The sequence below is a fragment of the Leptonychotes weddellii genome, chromosome 3 (genome assembly GCF_054177405.1).
Source record: "Leptonychotes weddellii isolate Sample4059 chromosome 3, ASM5417740v2, whole genome shotgun sequence".
Taxonomy (NCBI): domain Eukaryota; kingdom Metazoa; phylum Chordata; class Mammalia; order Carnivora; family Phocidae; genus Leptonychotes; species Leptonychotes weddellii.
Window position 1 is genome coordinate 52582487 of NC_138371.1, and position 24802 is coordinate 52607288.

Sequence of the window (24802 nt, forward strand, 5' to 3'; positions counted from 1 at the left end):
GAACCTGCTGATAGACATGGGACTCCAGACTCTGATGTTTTGAATCTTATTCTAATTCTTTTTCTTAGTATATGCTTTAATTTGCCACATATACAAAATGTTGAGTTAGGTTCTGAACATTTGCATTTTCACAAATATCTTTTTTTTTCTTCCCAAACAGGTAGAAAACAGACCAAAGTATTATGGAAGAGAGTAAGTATGGATTATGAGAAAACATTTTATAGATTGGAATATGTAAGAGAGACAGGTAAATGGATGCTTCTGCTCAAAATAAAAGCAAGATAAAGGAGGTATTCAAGTTTGAATGAGTTAAATTTATTACAAATATAATTATTCTAATTGGTGAAAATAACGGAAAATAAAGTATAGAGAAGAAAATAGCATGGAAAAATGTATGTATGGAATGATGTTAAAAGAAAGATGCAATATAAATAAATAATTCTAGATGTGTATGAGGAAAATGTATGTATTTGTGTGTATATGTATATACTAAGCATATCAATGTATATTCACGTAGGTACGTACAGCAGGGTGGGGTGGTTCAGTGTATTTTTACACTTTTCTTTATTTTCCAGATTTTCTGTAAGTAAATTTATGCTATGCAGAAATAGCTAGTGTTAATAGTCTGAAGTATTACCTTCTGAGGATCTATTTTCCTAATGGTTTTACAAAATTGAGATTTTATACATATAATTTTATAGCCTGATTTTTCCACTTAGTATTAATAATATTTTTCTATTCTGTGAAAAATGTTGTAATAACTTTTTAAATGCTTAATTTTTCTGATTATTAAAAAAATGAAATATAGCCCTTGGGAAAGAAGAAAAAAAATTACCTATAATCCCATCATTCCTCAAATGAAATCCGTTGTTTTTCAAGACTTAAGATCGTATCAGATACACAATGATGTATATAGCAAGTTTTTTAAATTTTTAAAAATTCTGTTTAAGTTTTCAAGACTTTTGTGAATAGAACATAGGCGCTTACGAGTTGGCGGGGAGCCACTGATGTTTTTTATGGTTGTACCATAATTTAATCACTTAGCTGCTTTTTGGCATTTAGTTTGCTTCTAAACTATATTATTAAAAATAATACCATCAGAAACATCGTAGTGCATAAAGCTTTTTGTGGGGTGGAAATTTTGGTTTAAATGGTATGAACAGTTTTATACTTCTTTAAATATCCTTGTCAAGTTCTGTTCCAAAGTTTGCGTCCTTGAATGTGATTTTCTTTTAAATTAATTGAGTTTTTAAAAACAAATAAATATTAAATTTTACTAACTTTATTAACTGATTTCATGTAAACTTAAAACAATATGCCAATATGCTAATCTAATGGTATGTGTTACCACCAGTGGTAGGTTACTGTCTTCTTGCCTCCGGCAGAGTCTGAGGAATCTGGTTCCGAATGATTGAGAAATATATGGAGATAAGAAATTCCCAGAGTCCACTTTTGAACCTAGCTGCTCTGATTGTCATGATTTGAACATACATACCATGAACTGTTTTGAGACTTAAATTGAGAAAGACTGAACCATCCTCATGAGAAAAACTCCAAAAGCTTACCACTTGCCCTCTAGTAAAGTTCCTAAATTATTAAGGTGGCACTTCAGGGCCTTTTAAATACATCATTCCAAAATCAAGTGACTGCTGTTTTTTCATACCAGTAAAAACCACAAAGTTTCACTTGAGCAATCCCTCAATTCAGTTATCCTTGAATTACTGAAAGGACATAATATATGTGTAAGTTCTTTGTAAATTGTAATTGTAAATCACCATATAAATATAAGATGGTTTTTTTCTTTTTAATAGTAATCATCTGTCACCACTGACATTTTTTTTCTTTTTCAGTGTTTCATGTCAGAATGCTATAGATGAATCTGCTGTCTTGGTGTAAAGAATGTGTTATTTATATTTTTTCTTCTTCATGCCTTTTCCCCTGTTAATCGAAAATAGGGTTTTATCAGGGAGTGAAAGCAAGTATTACTGTTGTTTGCTTTTGGCTTGAGTATCCAGTGATGCAGATTATGCACATTATTGGGCAATCATGCCAATTAAGGGCAACCCAGGGTCCTGGAAAATTGCCAACTTAGACTGTGAGCCAGAATTCTGGAGCAGTGCCATTAGCATGAAGGAAGGAAATGGGACACATTGCTGTGTATTTTTTAGTATGTCCATATGGTCAGACAGCTACATAAGAAGGGAATTGTCCTCTTGAGAGAGGTGGTTGATCTTCCCTTAGATGGATGTGGATTTTGATTTCACAATTGTTAAATGGATTGGAGAGCTACTTTGGTGCGGTTCTTGTTACCACAGAGAAGCTGGCCAGGGGCCAGGCCCAGAAAAACACAAGCAGAGTTAAGCCCAACTGCTCTCCTTCGATTATATGGCAGTACTTTGTCTAGAAAACAACAGGACAGGGTGGAGGGTTTTGTTTTATCTTGCTTTACTGACAAAAGGTGGAAAGCATTCAGTTTCTGAATTGACTTTTTTCTTAGGTTTCACGGCATGATCTCCCGAGAAGAAGCAGACCAGCTCTTGAGTGTGGCTGAGGGGAGTTACCTTATTCGTGAGAGCCAGCGTCAGCCGGGAACCTACACTTTGGCTTTAAGGTTGGTCATGGACCTGTAATTATAACTGTGCTTCATTTAAAACCCTCTTACTAGAGGGCTTTAAATTTTAAAAGCATCCAGCATGTAATTGAATTGGTTCTTGTTTTCTTGGGACCTAATTACCATTTTAATAGCTTTGAGACCCTTAAAAAATTCCTCATGAATGGTAGCACTCAGTAATTAAGAATTGAAAAACTTTTAAAGCATTTTTATTGTAGCTGCTTTCTTCTATTTCATCTTACCCGTTTTCTCCCATCTGTCCTGCTGTGTCAGCTCCCATATATTTCTTGAATAAGGAAAGAAACTAAGAGAAAAGATCTTTGTAACTCATAAAATTAAAGCCAATATCATTTCTCTTAGGTTGGCTTTTGATTGAAGCAGCTTTTCTTGGGAGCTCTTGGCTCTTTCCTGTCAGCTGAACTTTGCCTAGTATTTGGCTGTTCTTATCTTACAGTACAGTGCCCAGAAACAAATATTTCCATTAGCCCTGCAATAACAACAGAACAGTAATACGATAGCATGCTTATCCAGTGGGCTTACTTCATGCCAAGCCTCAAACCTATTTAATCTTCTCAGCAATTCTAGGATGTATGTCCTGTTACGATCTCCACTTTACAGAGAAGGAAACCGAGGACCTGGAGGTTGAGTAAAACTCGGCCAGGGTCATACATTTAATAATTTGTGTAGCTGATATTTGAATGCAGATAATCTGGCTTCAGAGTCTGTGTTCTTAGTCACTCTCCATTGCTGCCTCTCCAAAGGCTTGGAATAATTATCCATTGTCTTTGTGCATTCATTCATCTTTGGAAAAGACTTAAAAGTAGAAACTTCCTAAGAAGGAGGTCATAGACATGGCAATTTCTTTTGGTAGCCACAAGGAGAGAACAGAAAGATGATGTTGTTGCTCTAGTATGACCATGTGGAACTCCTCCAATCGCTTATGCCTGTTTGAGCAGGGATTGCTCTTAATCCCATCCACAAGACTTAATCTTCTTGATGAAAAGGATGATATAATCCAGTACTGTTGTCTACTGAATTCTGAATCAGTTGTATACTTGGAGAATAAAGCTTGTTACAGGCATGGAAATTTGCTTTTTATGGCAAATTATAACGTATAAATCCCTCTTCACTTATTTAATTATGTTGTTTCTCAGGTTTAAATTATGGTATACAGGGGGAAAAAATCTGGGCTGGAAATTCAAATACTTACTCATTTTACCACCAAATGAACTAAAGACAGATTCGGCGTAAATCACAGAATTCCCTTAAGTCAGTTTTTTCCTCTTTCTATGCCAAACATTTTGTAATTCTAGGATTCTGCAATACCCCATTTCCAAATAGTCTGGTTGTCTGTGTGGCTGGGGTAAATGAGTGTACATGTAAAGACTTATGGACCAGAATAGTGAAGAAGGAAGTGGGGTGAGGGAGAGACAGATATCTGCACAACACTCTCTTCCTTTCCCCTTTTTTGCCATCTGCCCTAAATCCCTCCTAGATCCCATAGTAAGTTACAGAACTGAATTTGAGCTCAGTGTCGCCTCACTGCAAGGTTCAGGTACTTTCCACTCATCTTCTAGCGTGGCTGTCACTCACTTTTCACTGAATGACATCAGTGAACACCCTAGGGTCAAGGGTTTAGTGTGGAGAAAGTAGCACACAAAGCTCCCAAGCTCTTCCTCCTTCCTACCTGTAGGAACTGTAGGAATACAATCACTGTATTCCTACACTGTAATTTTATAATTACTTCCCATCTACTTCAGTCCAGGAAATCTGAGAATAGAATTTGGAGCATAGATGAGCATGAAATTGATGGGAATGTTTTTAATTCATATGTCTGGAGGAAACATACAGCCTTCCTTTTGTTATTGAAAATGACCCTGAAACTGTACACGGAAAAAAAATAGTAATGAGTAAAAGGGGCTATAGTGGGAGTAGGGAATTTGTGAATACACATTGTGAGTAATTTATATGCTGAAATATGATCTTCCTTATTTTGAACTAGATGTGTAGCAGGGAAGTGTTAAGGAGAATATGAAAAGAAGTCATATCGATATATCTGATACTCCCCATTTCAATTGATGATTCTCCCAATTCACATCAGTTTGTTTTGTTTTCAACATAATGTATGATCTGTTTGGGGGAGCCAGATTCATAATTTATAGCCGTCAATGTTCATTATGCATTTACCGTGTTAACCATAGGCCCTAATGTTAGGAACAACAAGTCCTTGAAGTCAAGTTGCTCCTTTGGCAGCTCAACCTCATGATGTCCAAAATTGAACTCATTAGTTTTCCTCCCAAATATGCTGTAACATCTATATTCCCTTTATTAGCTGATGACACTATTATTTAGTCAGCCCACAAGACCGAAACTAAGACCTCACTCTTCTTTTTTCTCTTAGTTTTATTTTAAGATGTCTGTAGGCCCTGGCACTACTGCATCTAGAGGCCTTCACCTCACATCATATCAGACACTATATCCCATATCAAATATTTTTTTGGTGTTAAGATTGTTTAAGGTTTTTTAACAATATAAGTTGCTTTTGAACATGGGAGGTCTTCTGTAGTTAACATCTTACTTTTCTCTTGAGCACCATATTCTCCCATACCCGATCTGAGCCTGAATTTCAGGCCAGGTTTTTCTGGCTTTTCTGCCTTTGCTCATATTGACCCCTTGGTTCAAGAAAAATGATTATTGCTCAATGAAAATTTTTTTTTCAATAGAAGCATACAGACAGGCATCCATGTGGTTAGAATGTGTAGTTGAAGATAAAATGCTAGCCCAAGCACTAGATTATACTTCATGTAGCATGAAGTAGTTCAGTGACTTTGGGATTTTCTGTGTATTGATTTTGACAACATTTGGATTAGTTGTAGTTTAAGTATACACTGTAACTATGAGTTATAAAAAAACTAAGATAATCTAAGGAGTTTGGTTTTGAAAATGTTTTTTATGGTTTTCATAGTTTAAGACTAATTCTTTAAAAATATTTTAGGTCATTATATAATTTTTCTCACTAGAAGAAAAAAATTAGGTTCAGTGTTATATAGAGTGACAAATGAAAAGGGATAGGACTAGTGCATGTTTTATATTGTCCTTTTTATTAAATGTTAAGAATATACAAAGGAATACTTAAATATAAAAATTATTAAATAAAAATTACAAATAACCATAACTCTTATGTGCCCAACCTGTATTTTAAGAAACAGCTATTGCCTTTGGAGTCTCATTTGTACTGTATATGCCTCCCCTAATCCTTCCTTCTTCCTCCTGTCCCTCACACTGGCTAACCTATCCTGATTATCTTTCTCTTATTTTTCTTTATAGGCTTATAACATATGTTTATATCCCTACATAATACATTGTTTTGATTTGTTCATTTTTGAACTTCAAATAAATAGGACATGTAGAATGTATTCTTCAGTTTTTTTCACTCCACATTATATTCCTTATTGTAGAACATGGCTATAATTCATGTATTTTCACTGCTATATATCCACTAAATAAATATAGCATAATTTATTTATCCATCCTATTATTGATGGACATGTGGGTGGTTTCTAGTTTGGTACTGTTAAAAACAGTCTTGCCGGGGTGCCTGGGTGGCTCAGTCATTAAGCGTCTGCCTTCGGCTCAGGTCATGATTCCAGGTCCTGGGATCGAGCCCCGCATCGGGCTCCCTGCTCGGCGGGAAGCCTGCTTCTCCCTCTCCCACTCCCCTTGCTTGTATTCCTTCTCTCGCTGTGTCTCTGTCAAATAAATAAATAAAATCTTTAAAAATAAAAATAAAAACAGTCTTGCCATGTATAATAATCTTGTATATATCTCCTGGTATACATTACAGTTTTCTCTAGAATATTTACTTAGATGTAAAGTTGCTGCTTTTGCTTTCTTAGATAATGAATAATTTTTTCCAAAGTAGTTGCACTGTTTATTCCACAACACTGTGTAAGAATTCGTGTTGTCTTCCTTTTTGTTTTCATTTAATACTGTCAGACATTATGTCAGTCTCATGGTGTCTGCTGATTAATTTGAATGTGTCTGATTCCAAATGAGGTTGAGCATCTTTTCATGTTTATTTACTATTCACATTTTTTCATCTGTGAAATTTGCATTCAGATCCCTTACCCTGGCATTTTCTTGTTGATTCATGAAAGTCATTTATTCTGGATACTAATCATTTGGTTATATATGAATTGAATTGTCTCCTTCAAGTTTGTGACTTGTCCTTTATTTCTATTTATGGTGTTTTTCAGTTTTTAATTTTAGCTAAAGTATATAATCCATTTACATTTAATGTAATTACTGATATATTTTGGTTTAAATACTATCTTACTGTCTATATAACTCTCCTGTTTTATGTTTCTTTTTCTTTGACTTATTTTACAAGTCAATTTTTATTCCATTTTTTCCTTACACCTAACTTGAGTTATACATTCTTTTACTGTTCTTTTAATGGTTAAACTAGAGGTTAAAACATGTGGCCTTGACTTACTTATATTTAATATAAATGATTGTTTCTATCATTTTTCCCAATAATGCTAGAATCTTAGAACACTCTAAATTTCATTTCTCTCCCTCCTACCTTTTCTCTTGTTATTTTCAGATATTTTATTTCCATATATTGTAAACTCCATAATACCTTATTGTTACTGTTTAAACAGAAAAGTCAGTATTTGTCTATACTTACTCATATATTTACTCCCTCATTGTTCTTCATTCTTCCCTGTAATTTTGCATTTTCTTGGAATTATCTTCCTTTCACTTGAAAAACTCCGTTAGTATTTCTCTAACTGCAGGTTTATTTGGGATAAATTATTTTCTGACTTTTCTAAAATTTTTTCCCTCTGGGCTAACTTTCCGACTTTCATCTCTGAACTTTAGTTTGGACATTTTCTATTGACCTATCTTTCAGTTCACTCATCCTATGTTCTACTATTTTTGATCTGCTGTTAAACCCATCCACTGAGTTCCTAGTTTCATATTTTGTGTTACTTAGGTACAGAACTTTCTTTCTTTCCTTTTTTTTTTAGATTCTAATTCTCTGATGAAATTCTCCATCTTTTCCTGTGTTTTCTTGAACAATGACCTATCAAAACATTTGTTCACTGTAAATAACTGATAGTTACATAAGCACTGCACCATGAATTCTTGGAAATAGTGAAATAAGGTGAAAAGACCAGTGAAGAGTTGATATAAGTGATCATATGAAATGATCTTTTAAATATTTGCTATCTATTTTCTTATTGCCACTGCTATACCTGATAAGAGTCTAAACAATTTCTGCATGTAGGTCTAATCACAACACATTCAAAACTAGTTTTTTCACTATATTTCTCTGAAAATTTCATATTTTTATGGAATTGATATGAATGCAAAAAGGGCTTTCCTATTTGAACAAATGTATAAATAACATTGTAATCTTCAATAGCTGTTTACTTTTTCTGCTTTAAGTGTGCTAATAGGTGGAAACATTGCTTAGCTCTAGGGTTTCACTATTATTTTCCTAAGCCATTAATTTAATGTGGGGCATACTTGCTTGAATTCTGTCCAAGAGTTTTCTTGGAAATATTAAAACACCTCTTTATATTGATGTTGCACACTTAATGTGGCATCAGGACTAAACTTATGCATTACTTTGATTTATTGTGATCTTTGAAAACATTGGTTCCCTTTGATATAAAAATATCCCTTTTTCTCAGTGGCCTGATCTGCTAAATTTGTTCATATTTACTGACAAGAAAAATGTAATTATAAGCATGTATTTTACTAAAACTAGAAAAGAAAGCTGGAAGAAGAAACATTTTTTAAAAAGATTTATTTATTTATTTAAGATTTATGTATTTTAGAGAGACAGAGTGCATCAGCAAGCAGGGGGAGGAGCAGAGGGAGAATCCCAAGTAGACTCCTTGCTGAGTACGGAGCCCGATGCAGAGCTTGATCTCAGAACCCTGAGATCAGGACCCAGGCTGAAACCAAGAATTGGACGCTTAACCGACTGCACCACCCAAGTGTCCCTGGAAGAAGAAACATTTAATGACCTAAACAGGAAACCTTTCAGTTAGCAAAGAGGTTGAAAGAGAAGAAGGTCAGAGAGAATCAGGAATTGAGATTTTAAAACATCTGTCACAAAATATAATTGCAATTATCTACTCTCACTGTGGAACTTTGGAAATAGCTGTAGTAGCTTAGAGCCTGACAAACATGAGTTCTAGTTGCCTGACCTTATTATATATATTTAACCTCTTTGAGCTTTAGTTTCCTACATGTAAAGGGGATTATATTCCCATTAGTTTGCAAAAGAGACCTCTTAAAAGTCTGTAATTAGCATCCTTTTTTTAAGAATCAAATTCTCTACCAGTTGAGATTTGTTCAGCTGCAGGTATTATCTGATATTCAAAATAGGCAAACTCTGTTGGCGCAGACAATAAATTACTTAAGGAAATACCTCACATAATGAGAAATTTGGAAATGCAATAACATAGATGATCAGTACCCTAGTGATGTTATCAAGGACTTGTTATTTTGTTTCTATTCATGGCCACTCACAGCATCAGCTCCCGTCTAAGGCTGGCTTTTCTTACATTCAAAAAGTGGTAGCCAAGGGCAATCAGAATCATATGCTCTCCTCTCTCATTCCTCCTTCCCTTCAAGTTGACCAGGCCTCCGCAGCTCTCCCTTTCCCACCCCTGAGCCAATAACAATCTGCAGGGAAATGCATGTACTGATTGCTTGTCTAACCAGCACATGGTTCTAGAGCTGAGAGATGGGGTCAGTTTCTTCTGGAAGATAAGGCTTGAGAGGGAGTCTGGATGACCAAACAAAATCTGGTTTTCTTTTCCTGTTTTAAAGAAGGAAGAAGGTTGAGTGAGGAGAGAAAATGGATACCAGGCACATAGTATAACATAGTGGGTATTCATTAAAGTAGTTTCCTTGTTCGACAGTGAGGATGCATCTATGGTATAATTCTTCAAATCTTTTAGTCCTATTCAACCTCCGATTAAAGTAGTATATCCAATTTTAGCTTTGGTAAATAATGAGAAAGTCTGGTATTTCTAAGAAAGTTGTATATGAGGCCATAGTTTTGTAAATTCTGTTTTGATGTTTTTACCTATAATTTTTTTCAAAACTTGATTTAAAATATTTTCCAATCTGACTTTAAAATAATTCAGTATTTTAAAGATGATTGGAAAACCTAATTATGTTAATAATTTTAGCACAGCGAAATCCATTGTACTTTGACTAATATATACCTTAAAATATTTATCCCTGGTGTGTCATAAATGTGTCAAGGCCTTTTGTCTAAGTCAGGAGCTTGGTCTTCACTGTTAAATTGGGTAATTAAAATAATCTCTCAGATAACTGCCTCATCAAAAATAGTAGCGTTTATTGAGCTTTTGTATTCTGCAGTACTGTCTACAAGGGTCAAGAAAGAAGACATTTAACTTGGCTCTTAAAGGTAGACTAGAGGTTTGCCAGGTAGAAGAATAAGATGTGATGAAAAATAAGCATTTGCGGAATAAACAGCCAAGGAAGGAATATATAGAACAGAGTGAAATATTTGGTGTATGGCAGGCTGCTAGGGCTTGGGAGCACAGGAAGTTTTAGCAGTAAGTATACCAGAAAAGCCTGGTATTTCATCCTTAAGAATTTGGACTGTAGGGGCACCTGGGTGGCTCAGTTGTTAAGCAGCTGCCTTTGGCTAAGGTTGTGATCCCAGGGTCCTGGGATCAAGCCCCACATCGGGCTCCCTGCTCGGCGGGAAGCCTGCTTCTTCCTCTCCCACTCCCCCTGCTTGTGTTCCCTCTTTGCTGTGTCTATGTCAAATAAATAAATAAAATCTTAAAAAAAGAGAATTTGGACTTTATCTGTAGGAAATGGGAGTCACTGAAAACTTTCAGTAGAAGAGGGTGATGATTACATTTATAATTTGGAAAGATCATTGTGAAAGCAATAAGAATAATGAGTGGAAAAGGTAGTGGAACCTATGTTTTACCAGAATTATTTAGGTAATTAATTTAGTAAGTGGTTTTCCTTTGGCTACTGAAAAATAACCTTTAAAAGGGTTTCTAGATATCTTAATAGATTTTGAAGGGCTCATGATGAGGAGAAATGTTAACTACAGATTTGGCAATTGCAAAGACATTTCTTTTGAGTCTGACTCATTTTAGCTTCTCTAAATTTGGGAGAAGAGCAAGATGACGTATGTGCAAGAGTCTTGATAATCCCTAAATTCTGTATGTGGATATTCCAGAGAATGCTTTACACCCACAGTGCTTAGAACTTTCCTGTTAGTTTAGTGCTGACCACTAAGATAAGAATTATTTAGGAAGGGCACCTGGGTGGCTCAGATGGTTAAGCGTCTGCCTTCGGCTCAGGTCATGATCTCAGGGTCCTGGGATTGAGTCCCGTGTCGGGCTTCTTGCTCAGCAGGAAGCCTGCTTCTCCCTCTGGCTGCCACTCACCCTGCTTGTACTCTCCCTCTCTCTCTCTCTCTCTGGCAAATAAATAAATAAAACTTTTTTTATTTTATTATTTAGGAAATTCCTAAAATTATTTAGGAAAATTTTAGATAATGGAGAACAAATGAGTTTATTTTTGTTTTATTTTTATTATTTTTTAAAGATTTTATTTATTTGACAGAGAGATAGAGAGAACAAGTAGGCAGAGCAGCAGGCAGAGGGAGAGGGAGAAGCAGGCTCTCCGCTGAGCAGGAGCCCGACGCAGGGCTCGGTTCCAGGACCCCGGGATCATGACCTGAGCCGAAGGCAGACGCTTAATCGACTGAGCCACCCAGGCACCCCAACAAATGAGAATTTAAAGACTGAGAAAGCATATTGTAAATATGTTTGGATATATTTATTATATATGTATTTTAAAAAATATATCTTATATGGGCACCTAGCTGGCTTAGTTCAAAGAGCATGCAACTCTTGATCTTGGGGTCATGAGTTCAAGCCCCATGTTGGGGGTAGAGATTACTTAAATAAAATTTTTTTTAAAAATTAAAAAAAATATATCTTATTTCTTATTCAATAAATTTTGAAATATGTATTGGTCTGTGTTAATCTGAAATTTAAATTCATTATATAGGACAGTATGTATGGTATTATATTACTTAGATAAAATTATCTATCTATTGGGTATCTATGTAAGCAGAGAGATGTCTAAAAGAATCTTTCTGAGTTGCCTAATTTTTTTTTTTTTACAGTGCATGTGTATCATTTTTACAATCCCATGCAAAAAATTCAATAGTGTGATTTTCATTTTGGGAAGAATCAAAGACACTAGTTGCAACCTAGGGTCAAAATGGAAGGTAATAACTCCCAAATCTCTGAAGATTTAACTCTAAATGGAATGTATCAACTTATGTAAATAATTGGTTAGGAGAAGAATTGGTCAGTGTTGGGGGCAATAGAAAGGGAACTCACAGAGGACAGTGTGCTAGAGTTCAGGGTCTGTGGAACAGGAGAGTCTTGGCCAACATTGGCAATACTATCTCTAGTAGAGAGGTGAATTTGAGGAACCCCGTGAATGTCCTGCCCTTAAATATAATCAGTTGGATTTCTTTCCTACAGTACTTCTCAGAGCCTGTGAATATTGTTTAAAAACTATACTGCATTTCCCAAACTCATTTGATTATGAGACCCTCCTCATGAAGTCTCTCCGTGCAACACTCTTTGAGAGATATTCCATTAAACATTTGATTTATTCACTTTCTGTTTTTCCAGACTCCATGCTCACCAAGCATTCTGATTAATGGCTTTTCAAGTGAACTGTCTACAGGGAGAGAAAACTTTAAATATATAGGTTGAGTGTTAAGAGCCTTTGATATATTTCTCATTTTCAGTCAACAAATTAGAATTAAATGCTGGGAGCAGAGGAGGGGAAAGAAGGGAAAAAATCTACCAGGTTTCTTCTGTTTGCTGAGTTCAGATAGATACCCTCCCCACTTTTTTTTCTCTTTTTCACCCCCCGCCCTTTTTTTAAGATTTTATTTGCTTATTAGTCAGAGAGAGAGAGCGCACAAGCAGGGGGAGCGGCAGGCAGAGGGAGAAGCAGGCTCCCCGCTGATCAAAGAGCCGGATGTAGGACTGAATCTCAGGACCCTGGGATCATGACCTGAGCTGAAGACAGACGCCTAACCAACTGAGCCACATAGATGTCCCTTTCACACCCCTTTTTAATAAATGAGCCTAAAAGACTTCTTGTTAAAGTATTAGATAGAGAAAAAAAGTTAAGGGCTAATTGATTAACTGATTTTTTTTTCTTCCTGTTTTCTGGGTTTTTAAATTTTTTGTTGGACCGAAAAAGATATACCTCTTGTCCAAAGAGTATTCTGAAACTTCTACCTATAGCAACCACTTAGTTTCTATATATTACAAAATTGTAACTTTTCCCCCCTAATTTTATTCACAAGCTTGGCTTTTGCATGTTATTTTTATCTTACTCTTTTTTAAAAAACCGTTTTTTAAATTATAATTAACATACGAATTCACCCATTTAAATTGTACAATTCAGTGGGTTTTGATGCACTCACAAAGTTATGCAACATAATCAATTTTAGAACATTTAATCACCCTAAAAAGAAACTCCATACCCATTTGCAGTCACTTCTGTCTTATTCCCAACCCTTCCAGTCTGGGGGAACCATTGGCTTTTTTTGTCTCTATAGATTTATACATCATGGACATTTCATAAAAATGGAATATGTATTATATATGTGTTTTTTTGTGACTGCTTTCCCTTAGCATGTTTTCAAGGTTCATCCGTGTTCACAGGTATCACTGTTTTATTCCTTTTTATTAATCTATAATATTTGAATAATACTCTGATGTACAGATATATACTACATTTTGTTTCTCCACTCATCAGTTGATGAACATTTGAGTTGTTTCCACTTTGGGACTATTATGAATAACATTGCTATAAATATGCTAGTATGAATAATGCTGTGTACAAGTTTTTGTGTAGGTATATGTTTTCACTTCTCTTGGGTACATACCTAGGAGTGAAATTGCTGGATCATATTGTGGCTCTATGTTTAACATTTTGAAGAACTGCCAAATTTTTTTCCAAAGTAGTTTTACCATTTTACAGTCCCACCAGTGATGTATGAGGGTTCCAATTTCTCCACTCCTTGCCAACACTTGTTATTATGTCTTTGATTTAAACAGTAGGTGTGACATCCTAATGGGTGTAAAGTGGCACCACATTGTGGTTTTGATGTGCACCTTACTCTTGAATGGTACTTCATTTGTCATGTTTTTATGTTCAGTATGGCTTTTATTCACTTGTATACTGTCTGTTTAAACTTAAATTCCATCTCAAAACTATGCATACATTGCAATGGATTTAAAACAGAAGGTAGAGAAATCAAAAAAGCTGATTTCAGGATATTTTTGGTTTTTGTATTCTTAAGGCACAACATAAGGCAAATTCCACTGAGCATTTCATTGAGGATGGAGCTGAATTTCAAGTATGTTTTAGGGCTTATTGACAGGAACTTTGATATGAGAGAGGTAACTCTGGCTCTGATTATCTGCTTTGTAAAGGGAAACTGGAATATGACTTATGTATCTACTCTAAGGTGCAGTAGAAAACCTACCAGGTTCTCTTAATTTAAGACCTGTTGCCCCAGATACTGCCCCAGAATGTGTTGATAACGTGGCTCCTTTCCTGTGAATGATTTGGCATACATAAATATCTTATTAATGGACTTAACAGTTTTATAAATATAATAAGAGTTAACATTTACTGAATATTTCCTGAGTCAGGCAGACACTATGGTAAATACTTTATGTGCATTATCTTTCAGTATTTTCCAATACTTTTTCATATTGTGGCACCCATTGAGAATTACGATGTTCTATGGTACACTAAGGTAAATATAGTACATTACACTAAGGTAAATGTGCCATATTTACCTTAGTGTGGCCCAGCATGACCAGCCCAAGGACTTCAGCTGCACCGTGCCTTCCCAGCCTTTAAAAAGGCTGGACATTTTTGGTATCTTTTAACCTGCAACCTTTATTCAGGGCATACAGGTTGGAAAACTGAGTTTTATCTACGAAATAAGCCCGCATGGTATATATTGTATTTTCTGCATTTTACAGGTAAGGAAACCAAGGCTTAACTTGCTAAAGAACAAGAAGCTAAGAAATAGAGGCTAGAACTTGTTAAAAACAACATCCAAAATAACAATAAACCATGCAGCACTTTCTATAAGTTGACAGGGAGTGTGGCACAAAAGTAAACTCTTAGCTTTTGAATTTTTTAATAAAGATTTTTAAGTTAACACATTATCATTTTTATAAAGCCTACCAACCCTGTTTAAAGCCTTTTAGGATAAGACTTACTCTAACTAATCCTTAACTTTTGACCCCCCTCCAAAAAAAAGCTAAATCAAGTATATATAAAGTTTAATTATTTAAGCTAAAATTTCATTGTAAAATCATCTGGTGATCATTTGTACTTATAAAAATAATTTTGTAGTGAGCTTGGATAAAGAAAAACAGTAGTCATCTATAAAAATAATAGCATATTTGCGTTTATGTAATTTGTTACATCTATTACGATTATGAAACCAACACGTGGATGTGGTTACAATTTTTTTTTCAAATAAGAGAAGTTTATATAATGCCAAATTACCTTTCTTTTCCACCACATACTTCTTCTAGTTCCACTCCTTAGAAAAGACATCATTCACAATTAGGTGTCTATCCTTTCAGAAATTCGTTGTGCATAAAATACACATATTTGTATGGCATGTATACATTTTATTTTGTGACATGTTACATATGCATATATTTTTATGTAAAAGAAAAGAAAATATTTTAAGAGATCACTATTAGAGAGTGGCTAACCATAGCAGTGAAGATAATCTCTCCTCTTTACAGAGGCTTGCCCTATTGTCTGTCTGGCTAAATAGTTATGTAATAAGCAGTTAATGCCTGACAAAAGCCATCAATACCTTGTTTATTTATTTTTAACTGATGGTTGGTAGTTTAAGAACATGTTGAGCTAGATTCTTTGGATTTAGCTTCAGTTCCTGTGATGGGGGTTGATGATTGGTGATAGAGTGCGCAAGAGGACAAAATGGGGCTCTTCTGTATTATGTGCAGTAGTTATGATTTAATTTATTGTGCCTTTGAGTTTGGAATGCTGGTAAGATTCTAATAAGGAAGAAATTCCTGTGAGAATGTGTTTTTATCTTTACAGTACTGAAGATTTAGTATGAAGAAACTATTGCTCCTGCATTTAAAAAAAATGATAAAATTCATTGAAGTAAAAAATTTAATTTGCTAATGATTGGGGAAAAAAACCCCAGTAATTCTTAATTGAATCTCAGAGCATTAGGTTGACTCTTAAAGGTAAACTCAGCCAGAGTTCTTGGTTAAAGTCAGAGAATTACAGTAGATACTGGTAAAGGGGCTTTCACATTTTTTAAAAGATAAAAACTGGTTGAAAGCTTTTTTCATGTATAGGAAGAAGGATCAAAAAGAACTGGGGAAAGATTATGCTGCTGGTAGGCGTTGACATGTAATGTACTATGTGTTCTTTTGATCTGATAGCTCATGATAGGTTTAGTTGGTTACCATGGTTTTGTTTCATTTCCTGCAAACCTTGTGCTATTTGGAATAAGTGGAAAATAATGTTCTGCAGAATAATTTTTCAGAAATGTTTTTCTGCTTCTCTTAGTTAAGATTATGATCACTTTTGGAGAAGTTTTCTGGATGTAAGGGTAGGTGATAACTCACATGACAACAATAGAATCTAGAAGGCTTGCAATATCAGAAAATTGATATTGATTAAAAGGCTAGCATAATTTACTTAAACATGTAATACCATGTTATCAGTGCCATGAGCTTTTAAAAAATACTGGTGTAATAATCCAGTTTATTTGAAGTACCTTCGGGTCAAGTATGCTTTAATAAAACAAACTATAGAAAATAATTGATATGATACAGTGAGGAGTAGGTAGTTTAATGTAAGGCATTTCTTACTTGAAAAAAGTAGATGTATTCCTAAAAATGGGCTGCAAAGTGAACCAAAATGTAAATGCAGAAGAGAAGTAGCTTTGTAAAGGGATTAGTTTTTTCCTAACATGTATTCAAACAGAAAACATTAAAAATGTAGAAAAGCAAAAAATATTTACCTTTTAGTTTCACTACCCAGAGATAATCACAGTTAAAGGTTGTAGTGTATGAAATTCTAGTACTTGCCAAGGTTTCATAAATCATAAAATAATCATATAATGGTTATATGGCTTTCATATGTAAATACACACTGTTTTATGGGATATTTTTTCAGTTAGCTGTACATCAGGAACATTTACCTTGTCAATAAATATGTGCTAGGTTTTCTATTTGAATTAATTCTGCATAAGATCAGGTTTTACCCCCCTCAATTTTTTTAAAAGCCTGATGTTCACTTATTATCTCTACTTATTTAAATGTGGGTCCATCAAACTTTTTTTTATGAACATGCACTATAGAAAATATGTAAAATGCAGGAAAGTAGGAAAAGAAAAATATTACCTATAGTCTCACTGTCCCAAAAATAAATAGTATTTTTACACTTTTTCAGAAGTATTTTTTGTTGTTGCTTTGTTTTTTAAAAATTATTATGATACTCTTCTGGGTGCTGGAGGTACAAAGATGAACAAGACAGTCAAGATCCTTGGCCTTGTGGAGTTTATCAAGTAGTCAGAGGGTTCAACTTTAATGCAGTTGTCCCACAGTTGTACCATTAAAACCGGAGGTGTGCGCTGTGGAGGGAAAGGGCAAGGTGCCAAGACTATTTAAAGGAGCATCTGATCTAAGTCCACGAAATTGCAGTCAAAGAAGGCTCTTCAGTGAGAACTGGAGGATATGTGCAAGTGAACTAAGATAAAAGAGTGGGAGGATGGGGAGAGAATGACCCTGTACCATGGCTCTGTGGCTCTGGGAGAGGGGGTTGTAAAGAGGGAGCTGGAGCGTGAAGGCAAAAGGCTGCCCCATCTGCTTCCTGTCCGCCGTGTTAAGAAGGAGTTTGCTCTTTATCCTAAGGGCCATGGGCAACTGGGCCAAGTTTTAAGCCAGGCTGTCATATGACCCAAGTTTGAATTTGTTTTAGATTTCAGTAGGAAAAACAGCCAAAGGGGGGTCACTAGTGCGGGCAAACAAGCAAGTTACTTGTTATATTTTCTCTTAGCGACCTGTTCATGTCCCTTGTCCTATAAATTCTTTAATGTACTATATATGCAACCGTTTACTGTATTTATTGTGTATCCTTTTTCTGTTTTTGTTGGTTTTGACACAAAAATAATTTTTCATGGTCACATTTGCAGTGAATCTTTTTCTTAATGACTTAACTCCATTTTTCTTTAGCCAAGAGAGTACTAACTCCACAAGAGATTTGATAGTTAAATTGGTTCTCTTCTGGATTTTATGATGTATCTTATACATTTAACTTTTTAATCTCCAGCTAATTTATTTTGGTATCATATGAGGTAAATATTTCCCAAACTATATTGTATCTATACTTTCTTCAAGATAATAATAGGTGCCAGAGAAGTAAAGTAAAATAAATTTAGGAACTGGTGTATACTATAGCCCTGTCTAGAAGATTTTTTTAAGGCTCTGAGAAGTCTTGCAGTAAAGCAAAATGAACACACATATACACATACAAACCGTATTTGTTCAACATTCTGTATTTTCCTAATTTTTGACCACAAATAGCACTTATTAACATCTCACAGAATATCATAAGATATAATTCTAAGTAAATTTATTTGCTAATTGCTAACCAGTGGTTCAAATTCTCAATAGACCTTTCTTTTCCAACTGTGGGAACTTTTCTTTTTTTTTTTTTTTTTTAAGATTATTTATTTACCTGAGAGAGAGAGAGAAAGAGAGCATGTGAGTCAGGGGAGAGGGAGAGGGTGAGAGAGTGTGTCTAGCAGACTCCCCACTGAGCGCAGAGCCCGACAGAGGGCTCCATCCCACAACCCATGGTATCATGATCTGAGCTGAAATCTTGAGTTGGATGCTGAACCGACTAAGCCACCCAGGCTCCCCTGTGGCGATTATTCTTAACATCATATTGACTATAGTATTGTGGAGCTTCACAAGCTTCTCAAATCTGAATTTATTTGTTCTGTCCTTAAGTATTAGTCAGAAAGACATGATCAGTCATGTAGATCAAGTACTGGCAAATTTTTTCTGTGAAGGATCCAATAGTAAATATTAAAGTCTTTGCAGGCCAATTGAGAGTATTTTGTTATGTAGGTACTTATATAGCCATTTAAAATGTAACCATTTAAAAATATAAAATCCAATTTTAGCTTGTTAGCCATACAAAAACAGGTAGTGGCCTGGATTTAGCCAGTGAGTTAAATTGCCGGACCCTGTGTAGACTACTCTCTGTTTAACTGCTACTACGCAAATTTTTTACCTCCTTGTGCATTCTAGAGTTGACACATATACTGGGTCATGGCCACAAGGAGAAGTTATTTATAGGATGTTAATGTTTTTACTTTCACTTTGCTTTTGTCATTCAAATATAATTTCTATTATTTTTATCAGTGATTTGAAAACCAATTATCAGTGATTTGAAAACTCATCCATACCATGACTCTAATTTGTCTAATTTGTGTGTACCATGTCTTTTCTCTCCTGTGGGCCTACCTTTTCAGTTACCAAAATTTTTCTGCTGCTAGGCCTCCCGTAACACTTTTTCATTCAGAAAGATCCAGGGTGCCTGGGTGGCTCAGTTGGTTAAGCATCTGACTCTTGATCTCAGCTCAGGTCTTGATCTCAGGGTCATGAGTTCAAGGGCCGCCCACCCCCCCAAAAAAAAGATCCTACTGGCTTAAAATGCACATTTAGAAAGAAATGAGAAAGGTGGCAACCACACGCAGTGTCAGAGCGTAGGAGGGAAAGGAGCCTGTCCCACGGGCAAGCCAAGAAGCTTAAAGCTCTGACTCCCCTGGAATTTTCTAGGAATTGAACAAGCAAGTTCGGTCCCCAGCAAAATAAATTATTATGCTGTTGATTTTTACTATATTATTATAACAGACAAGGGAAAGCATATTTTGGGGTGGTAACATTCAGGTAGCAGAAAATATTTTAGGGACTTCCTATTTACATGTTATTTTAGCTCTAATTTTGTTACTGTTGTAGAATTCTTAGACAAGGCTCACTAGTGGCAGCTGTTGGAAGAAAGTTGTTGATAGTATTACTTTTTTAAAAATTTTATATTATGCCCAGGAAAACGTGACCTCAAATGAGAGGATTCCCAAATAACAGAAACAAAAGTAGATTATTCTGTGCAGTGGGGAATGAGAACTGGGATCAGGTTTGAGTGTAAGTAACTGAATAAGAAGTGACAGTTCCTTATACAAAATAGATGGTTCTTTTTCTCCCACATTCAAGAAATCTGGAGGTATTTTGAGGCTGGTGTGGCCCTTTTTAACAAGGTGAGAGATCCAGACTAGTTCCATCCTGTTGCTTTCCTGTGTGTGGCTTCCCAGTTCATCTTATGGTGGCACCGGACTTCACATCCACATTCCAGCTGATAAGGCAGAAGGGGTGAAGATTCATACCACTTTCACTTAATTCTCATTGGCTGCTCCTAAAAGCAAGGCAGAGGAAGCTGAGAAACGAGGTCAGCAAATTAGGGAGCCAGGTTCACAGCTAAAGGGTGAAGGGTCTGTTATGGAGGAAGATATTAAACAGCTTAACAATAAGATATTGGAAGACTATCAGTCTCTGATGAAGAAGTTTTTGTCAGATTTTGTCTTAGTTAGAGGCAGGTTGTTCCTTTTGAGAAATAGTAAAAGCTGGGTTTTCTTTCCTTCCACCCTGCCACCCGCCCGCCTCACTACACATCTCCTTTTATTGATCCCAGAAGAATTAATCCCAGAAGAGAATATTTTGTGATCAGTTCAGAGGAGCCTGTTCTCTGTAGGTTGCCAGAGCTATTTCATCCAGTAAGCTTTCAGTTCCACTGCAGTTATTTCTGTGGTTTTTTTTATCAAGTTATGTGGGGTTTTTTCTTTCCAAAATAGAAGTACATATATATGTATGTCTTTCTCTCTCTCTCACACACACACACACACACACACACACACACACACACACACACACTTACCCACCCCCCACACAGATTTCTTTCTCTAAAATAATTTTGTCATGATGCTAAGACAAATATTGATCTTCCGTCATTTATCCTGCCAGTTGCTCAACAATACGCTTCTGCCCTGCCAAAATACAGAAGAATGAATGCGTATTCTCTCAGATTATAATGTACAAAATAATAGAAATTCAGTAAGTATACAAAGTGTTTATTATTTCAAGAAAAACTATCTTTCCATTCTCCAAATTTCAGTGGATTTCAGAAATTGGATCCATTTTGAATAAGAAAGATTCTTTGAATAAGCACAAAGTTCCAAAAAATTATCCAACTTTTTGTAGTCAGATTTGCCAGAACACAGATTTCAGAATTTCATAACACACCAATTTTAGAATTTGCCAGAATATATCGAAAGAAAATGGGAAAAGAAAATATCTTTCTTTGCTTCCCTTTTCCCTCTCCTATTTTTTCATATTTATTTATAAACCATTTTATTAAAGTATATATGTGATTTGAATGTTGATATGACATTTGTAGTGTAAAGTATGATTTATACCATTATGTGATATTATAGTTGGTGATATACATTAGAATTTAACTAGTTGAGCCTGACAGCTGACCAACAAATGAGTTTTGAAGATTTATTGATAAGTAGAATTAAGTACAGTGATGTTAAAAGCAGATATATATTAAATTCCTGCACCTAATTAAACTGCACTCCCTGCCCCAGCCAAATGTCACCTTCCAACAAAGTTTAGAAAGAGATGATAAGTAGGTGACGATGTATCTTGAAAACAGAAGGAAATCAAGTATGTACTTTTGATTGGGAAGAAGAAAGAGAACACAGATGAAGATGTGAAGAAAAGAGGTTTGTGGGTTTTTCCTTTACAAACTTAATCTTTGTTATATTCAATATAGAGGGAAGTTAATGAGTTTTGTAGCAGTATCCAGTTCCATCTCAGGAATATAAACCAGGTTCTTTATACGCTATTGGGGCAGGCAGGCAAGAAGAAAGAAAGAAAGGAAGGAAGGAAGGAAGGAAGGAAGGAAAGAAAATCATATATAAAAGAATATGGTTGGTTTGTTTCATTTTAGATTTGAAGGAAGGAAGGAAGGGAGGGAGGAAGGAAGGAAGGAAGGAAGGAAGGAAGATCATATATAAAAGAATATGGTTGGTTTGTTTCATTTTAGATTTGGCTTTAGTGACTTCTTATTTTTAACTTAATTTTTAATTTTCCAACTTATATGAGTAAAAAATAGTGAAGCCAAAAATAAGGACTTTATAAATGTCATGTAAACATTCATGCATGTGGTTTTAGAGTCCGGTATAGGTGTTGTTTTTAATTAATTGGTGAAGCCTTTCATTTTCCCCTTGTACCAGAAATGTTTCAATGTCTAGATTTCAGTCATACTCATTTTTAGCCTCTATTGACTGAAAATATAATACACCTTCAACTTTCCACTGTCAATAAAAATAAACAATTTCCATCAGTTGCTCAGAGGGGAAAATGGAAACTTCATGTATACTTCATTATAGTAGTATCTTTTAAGATTTCAGAAACCTCCTCTGCCGCGGATAGGGATGACTGTTTTCAAATAGCCACATGTACGGTATATAGATTAAGAATCATAGCTTCTGCTGTTTTGTATGAAGGACTATATTTGGATTTACTCAGGAAAGAGCAGTTACTAAAATGTCTCACTGGATTGTCTTTTTGGTACTCCTAATCCACACCCTCATTTTCCTGAACTACATTTATGTACAAATACATGTATTTTTTAACCCTCTTCATTTTCAAGTGTAGATTAAATTATTGCTTACTTTGTGCACACTGTTGTACATCAGATCTCTAAACTCTTTCATATTGCGTGACAAAACTCTGTACCTGTTGAACAGTGAGTGACTCTCCCTTCCTCCCTATCCCCTAGCTGCTGGCAATCACCAGTCTCCTTTCTGTTTCTATGAGTTTGATTACTTTAGATACCTCCTGTAAGTAGAATTGTGCAGTATTTGCCTTTTGTATTTGGCTCAGATTTTTTTTTTATCCTTTCATCCTTTGATGGACATTGAGGTTGCTTTCACATCTTGCCTATTGTGAATAATGCTGTAGTGTTCATGGATATGCAAATATCTCTTGGAAGTCTGTTTTCAGTTCTTTTGACTATATACCCAAAAGTGGGATTGCTGGGTCATGTGGTAGTTCTATTTTTAATTTCTTAAGGAACCTCCATACTGTTTTCCATAGTGGTTGCACCATTTACAATCCCACCAACATTGCACAAGGGTTCCAATTGCTCCACATCCTCACCAACCCTTGTCATTTTATTTTATTGATAGCGGCCATCCTAACAGGTATAAGGCGATACCTCATTGTGGTTTTGATTTGTATCTCTCTGATTAGTGAAGTTGAGCATCTTTTCATATGCTTCTTGGCCATTTGTATATCTTCTTCGGAGAACTGTTTATTCAAGTCCTTTGTTTAATCAGGTTATTATTTTTTAAATTGCTCTGTATGGGTTCTTTTTATATTCTGGATATTAACCCCTTATTTGATATGCAGCTTGCAAATATTTTCTCCCCTTCCATAGGTTGCCTTTTCACTTTGTTGATTGCTTCCTTTGCTGTGCAGAAGTTTTTAAGTTTGATGTAGTCCCCTTTGTCTATTTTTATTTTTGTTACTTGTGCTTTTGGTGTTAAAGCCAAGAAATCATTGCCTGTTCCACTGTATGAAGCTTTCCCTTATGCTTTCTTAAGGAGCTTTATATTTTCAGGTCTTACATTTAGGTCTTTAATCCATTTTGTGTATATGCTGTAAGATAAAGGTCCATCTTCATTCTTTTGCATGTGGATATCCAGTTTTCCCAGCACCATTTGTTGAAAAGACCATCCTGGCCCCATTGTGACACCCTTGTCAAAGATCATTTGACATACATGAGGGTTTATTTCTGGGCTCTTCATTCTGTTCCATTTGCCTATATGTCTGTCTTTAGTGTGGCTAAGTGCTTATCTATTTTGTTGATATTTTCAAAAAACCAACTTTTAGTTTCATTGATTTTCAGTTTTTAAATTATTTTGTTTATCTTTGTTTTAGTCTTTATTTCCTTCCTTTTATTAACTTTGATTTCTTTCTTTTTTTTTTTTCTAGCTCCTTGAGGTGTAAAGTCAGGTTGTTGATTTGAGATCTTCATTTTTAATGTAGGTGTTTGTTACTGTAAACTTCCCTCTTAGTACTTTGTGTTTTTGTTTTTATTTATCTCAAACTATTTTTTAATTTCCCTTGTGATTTCTTTTCAAGAGTAGGTTATTTCATTTCCAAATATTTGTGAATTTTCCCATCTTCCTACTGCTGTTGACTTCTAATTTCATTCCACTGTGATTGGAAAAAATACTTGGTATGATTCCATCTTCTTAAATTTGTCAAGATTTCTTTTGTGCACTAGCATGTAATATATCCTGGAGAATATTCTCTGTGTGTTTGAGAAGAACATATATGCTGCTTCTGTTGAGTGGGTGTTCTGTATATGTCTGTTAGGTCCTGTCAGTCTGTAGTTTTGTTCAGGCCCTCCCTTTCCTTATTGCTCTCTGGTTGTTCTATCCATTATTGAAATCTTTTACTAACATGGCGTTACTGTCTATTTCTCTCTTCATTTCTGTGAATGTTTGCTTCATACATTTGGGTGCTATGGTGTTAGGAACATATATACATATAATTGTTATATCTTACTGGTGAATTGATCCTTTTATCATTATATAATGACTTTGTCTCTTGTGGCCATTTTTAACTTAAAGTCTGTCTGATATAATAACTACAGTCAACCTTGCTCTTTTGGTTACTATTTGCATAGAAAATCTTTTTCCATCCTTTCATTTTCAGCTTATGTGTGTCTCTTTTACATCTACAGTGAGTGTCTAGTAGACTATATATGCTTTTTTTAAAATTTTATTTTATTATGTTAATCACCATACATTACATCATTAGTTTTTGCTGTAGTGTTCCATGATTCATTGTTTGCATATAACACCCAGTGCTCCATTTAATACATGCCCTCTTTAATACCCATCACCAGGCTAAC

General features: G+C 35.1%; 1 protein-coding gene across 4 annotated transcripts in view; it reads left to right on the forward strand.

The window, feature by feature from the left end:
* Positions 1-24802, forward strand: part of CHN1 (chimerin 1) — a 193041-nt gene that overhangs the window by 66847 nt on the left and 101392 nt on the right. For 2 of the 4 annotated variants that reach the window (XM_081814143.1, XM_081814140.1), the window contains exons 5-7: positions 161-192; positions 1851-1892; positions 2498-2611. In XM_081814143.1, coding sequence (XP_081670269.1) covers positions 161-192; positions 1851-1892; positions 2498-2611 — 188 coding nt within the window. Of the gene's footprint in view, positions 1-160; positions 193-1850; positions 1893-1931; positions 2357-2497; positions 2612-24802 lie in introns of those variants that run through there. The other 2 variants (XM_081814141.1, XM_081814142.1) reach the window with 2 other exon arrangements.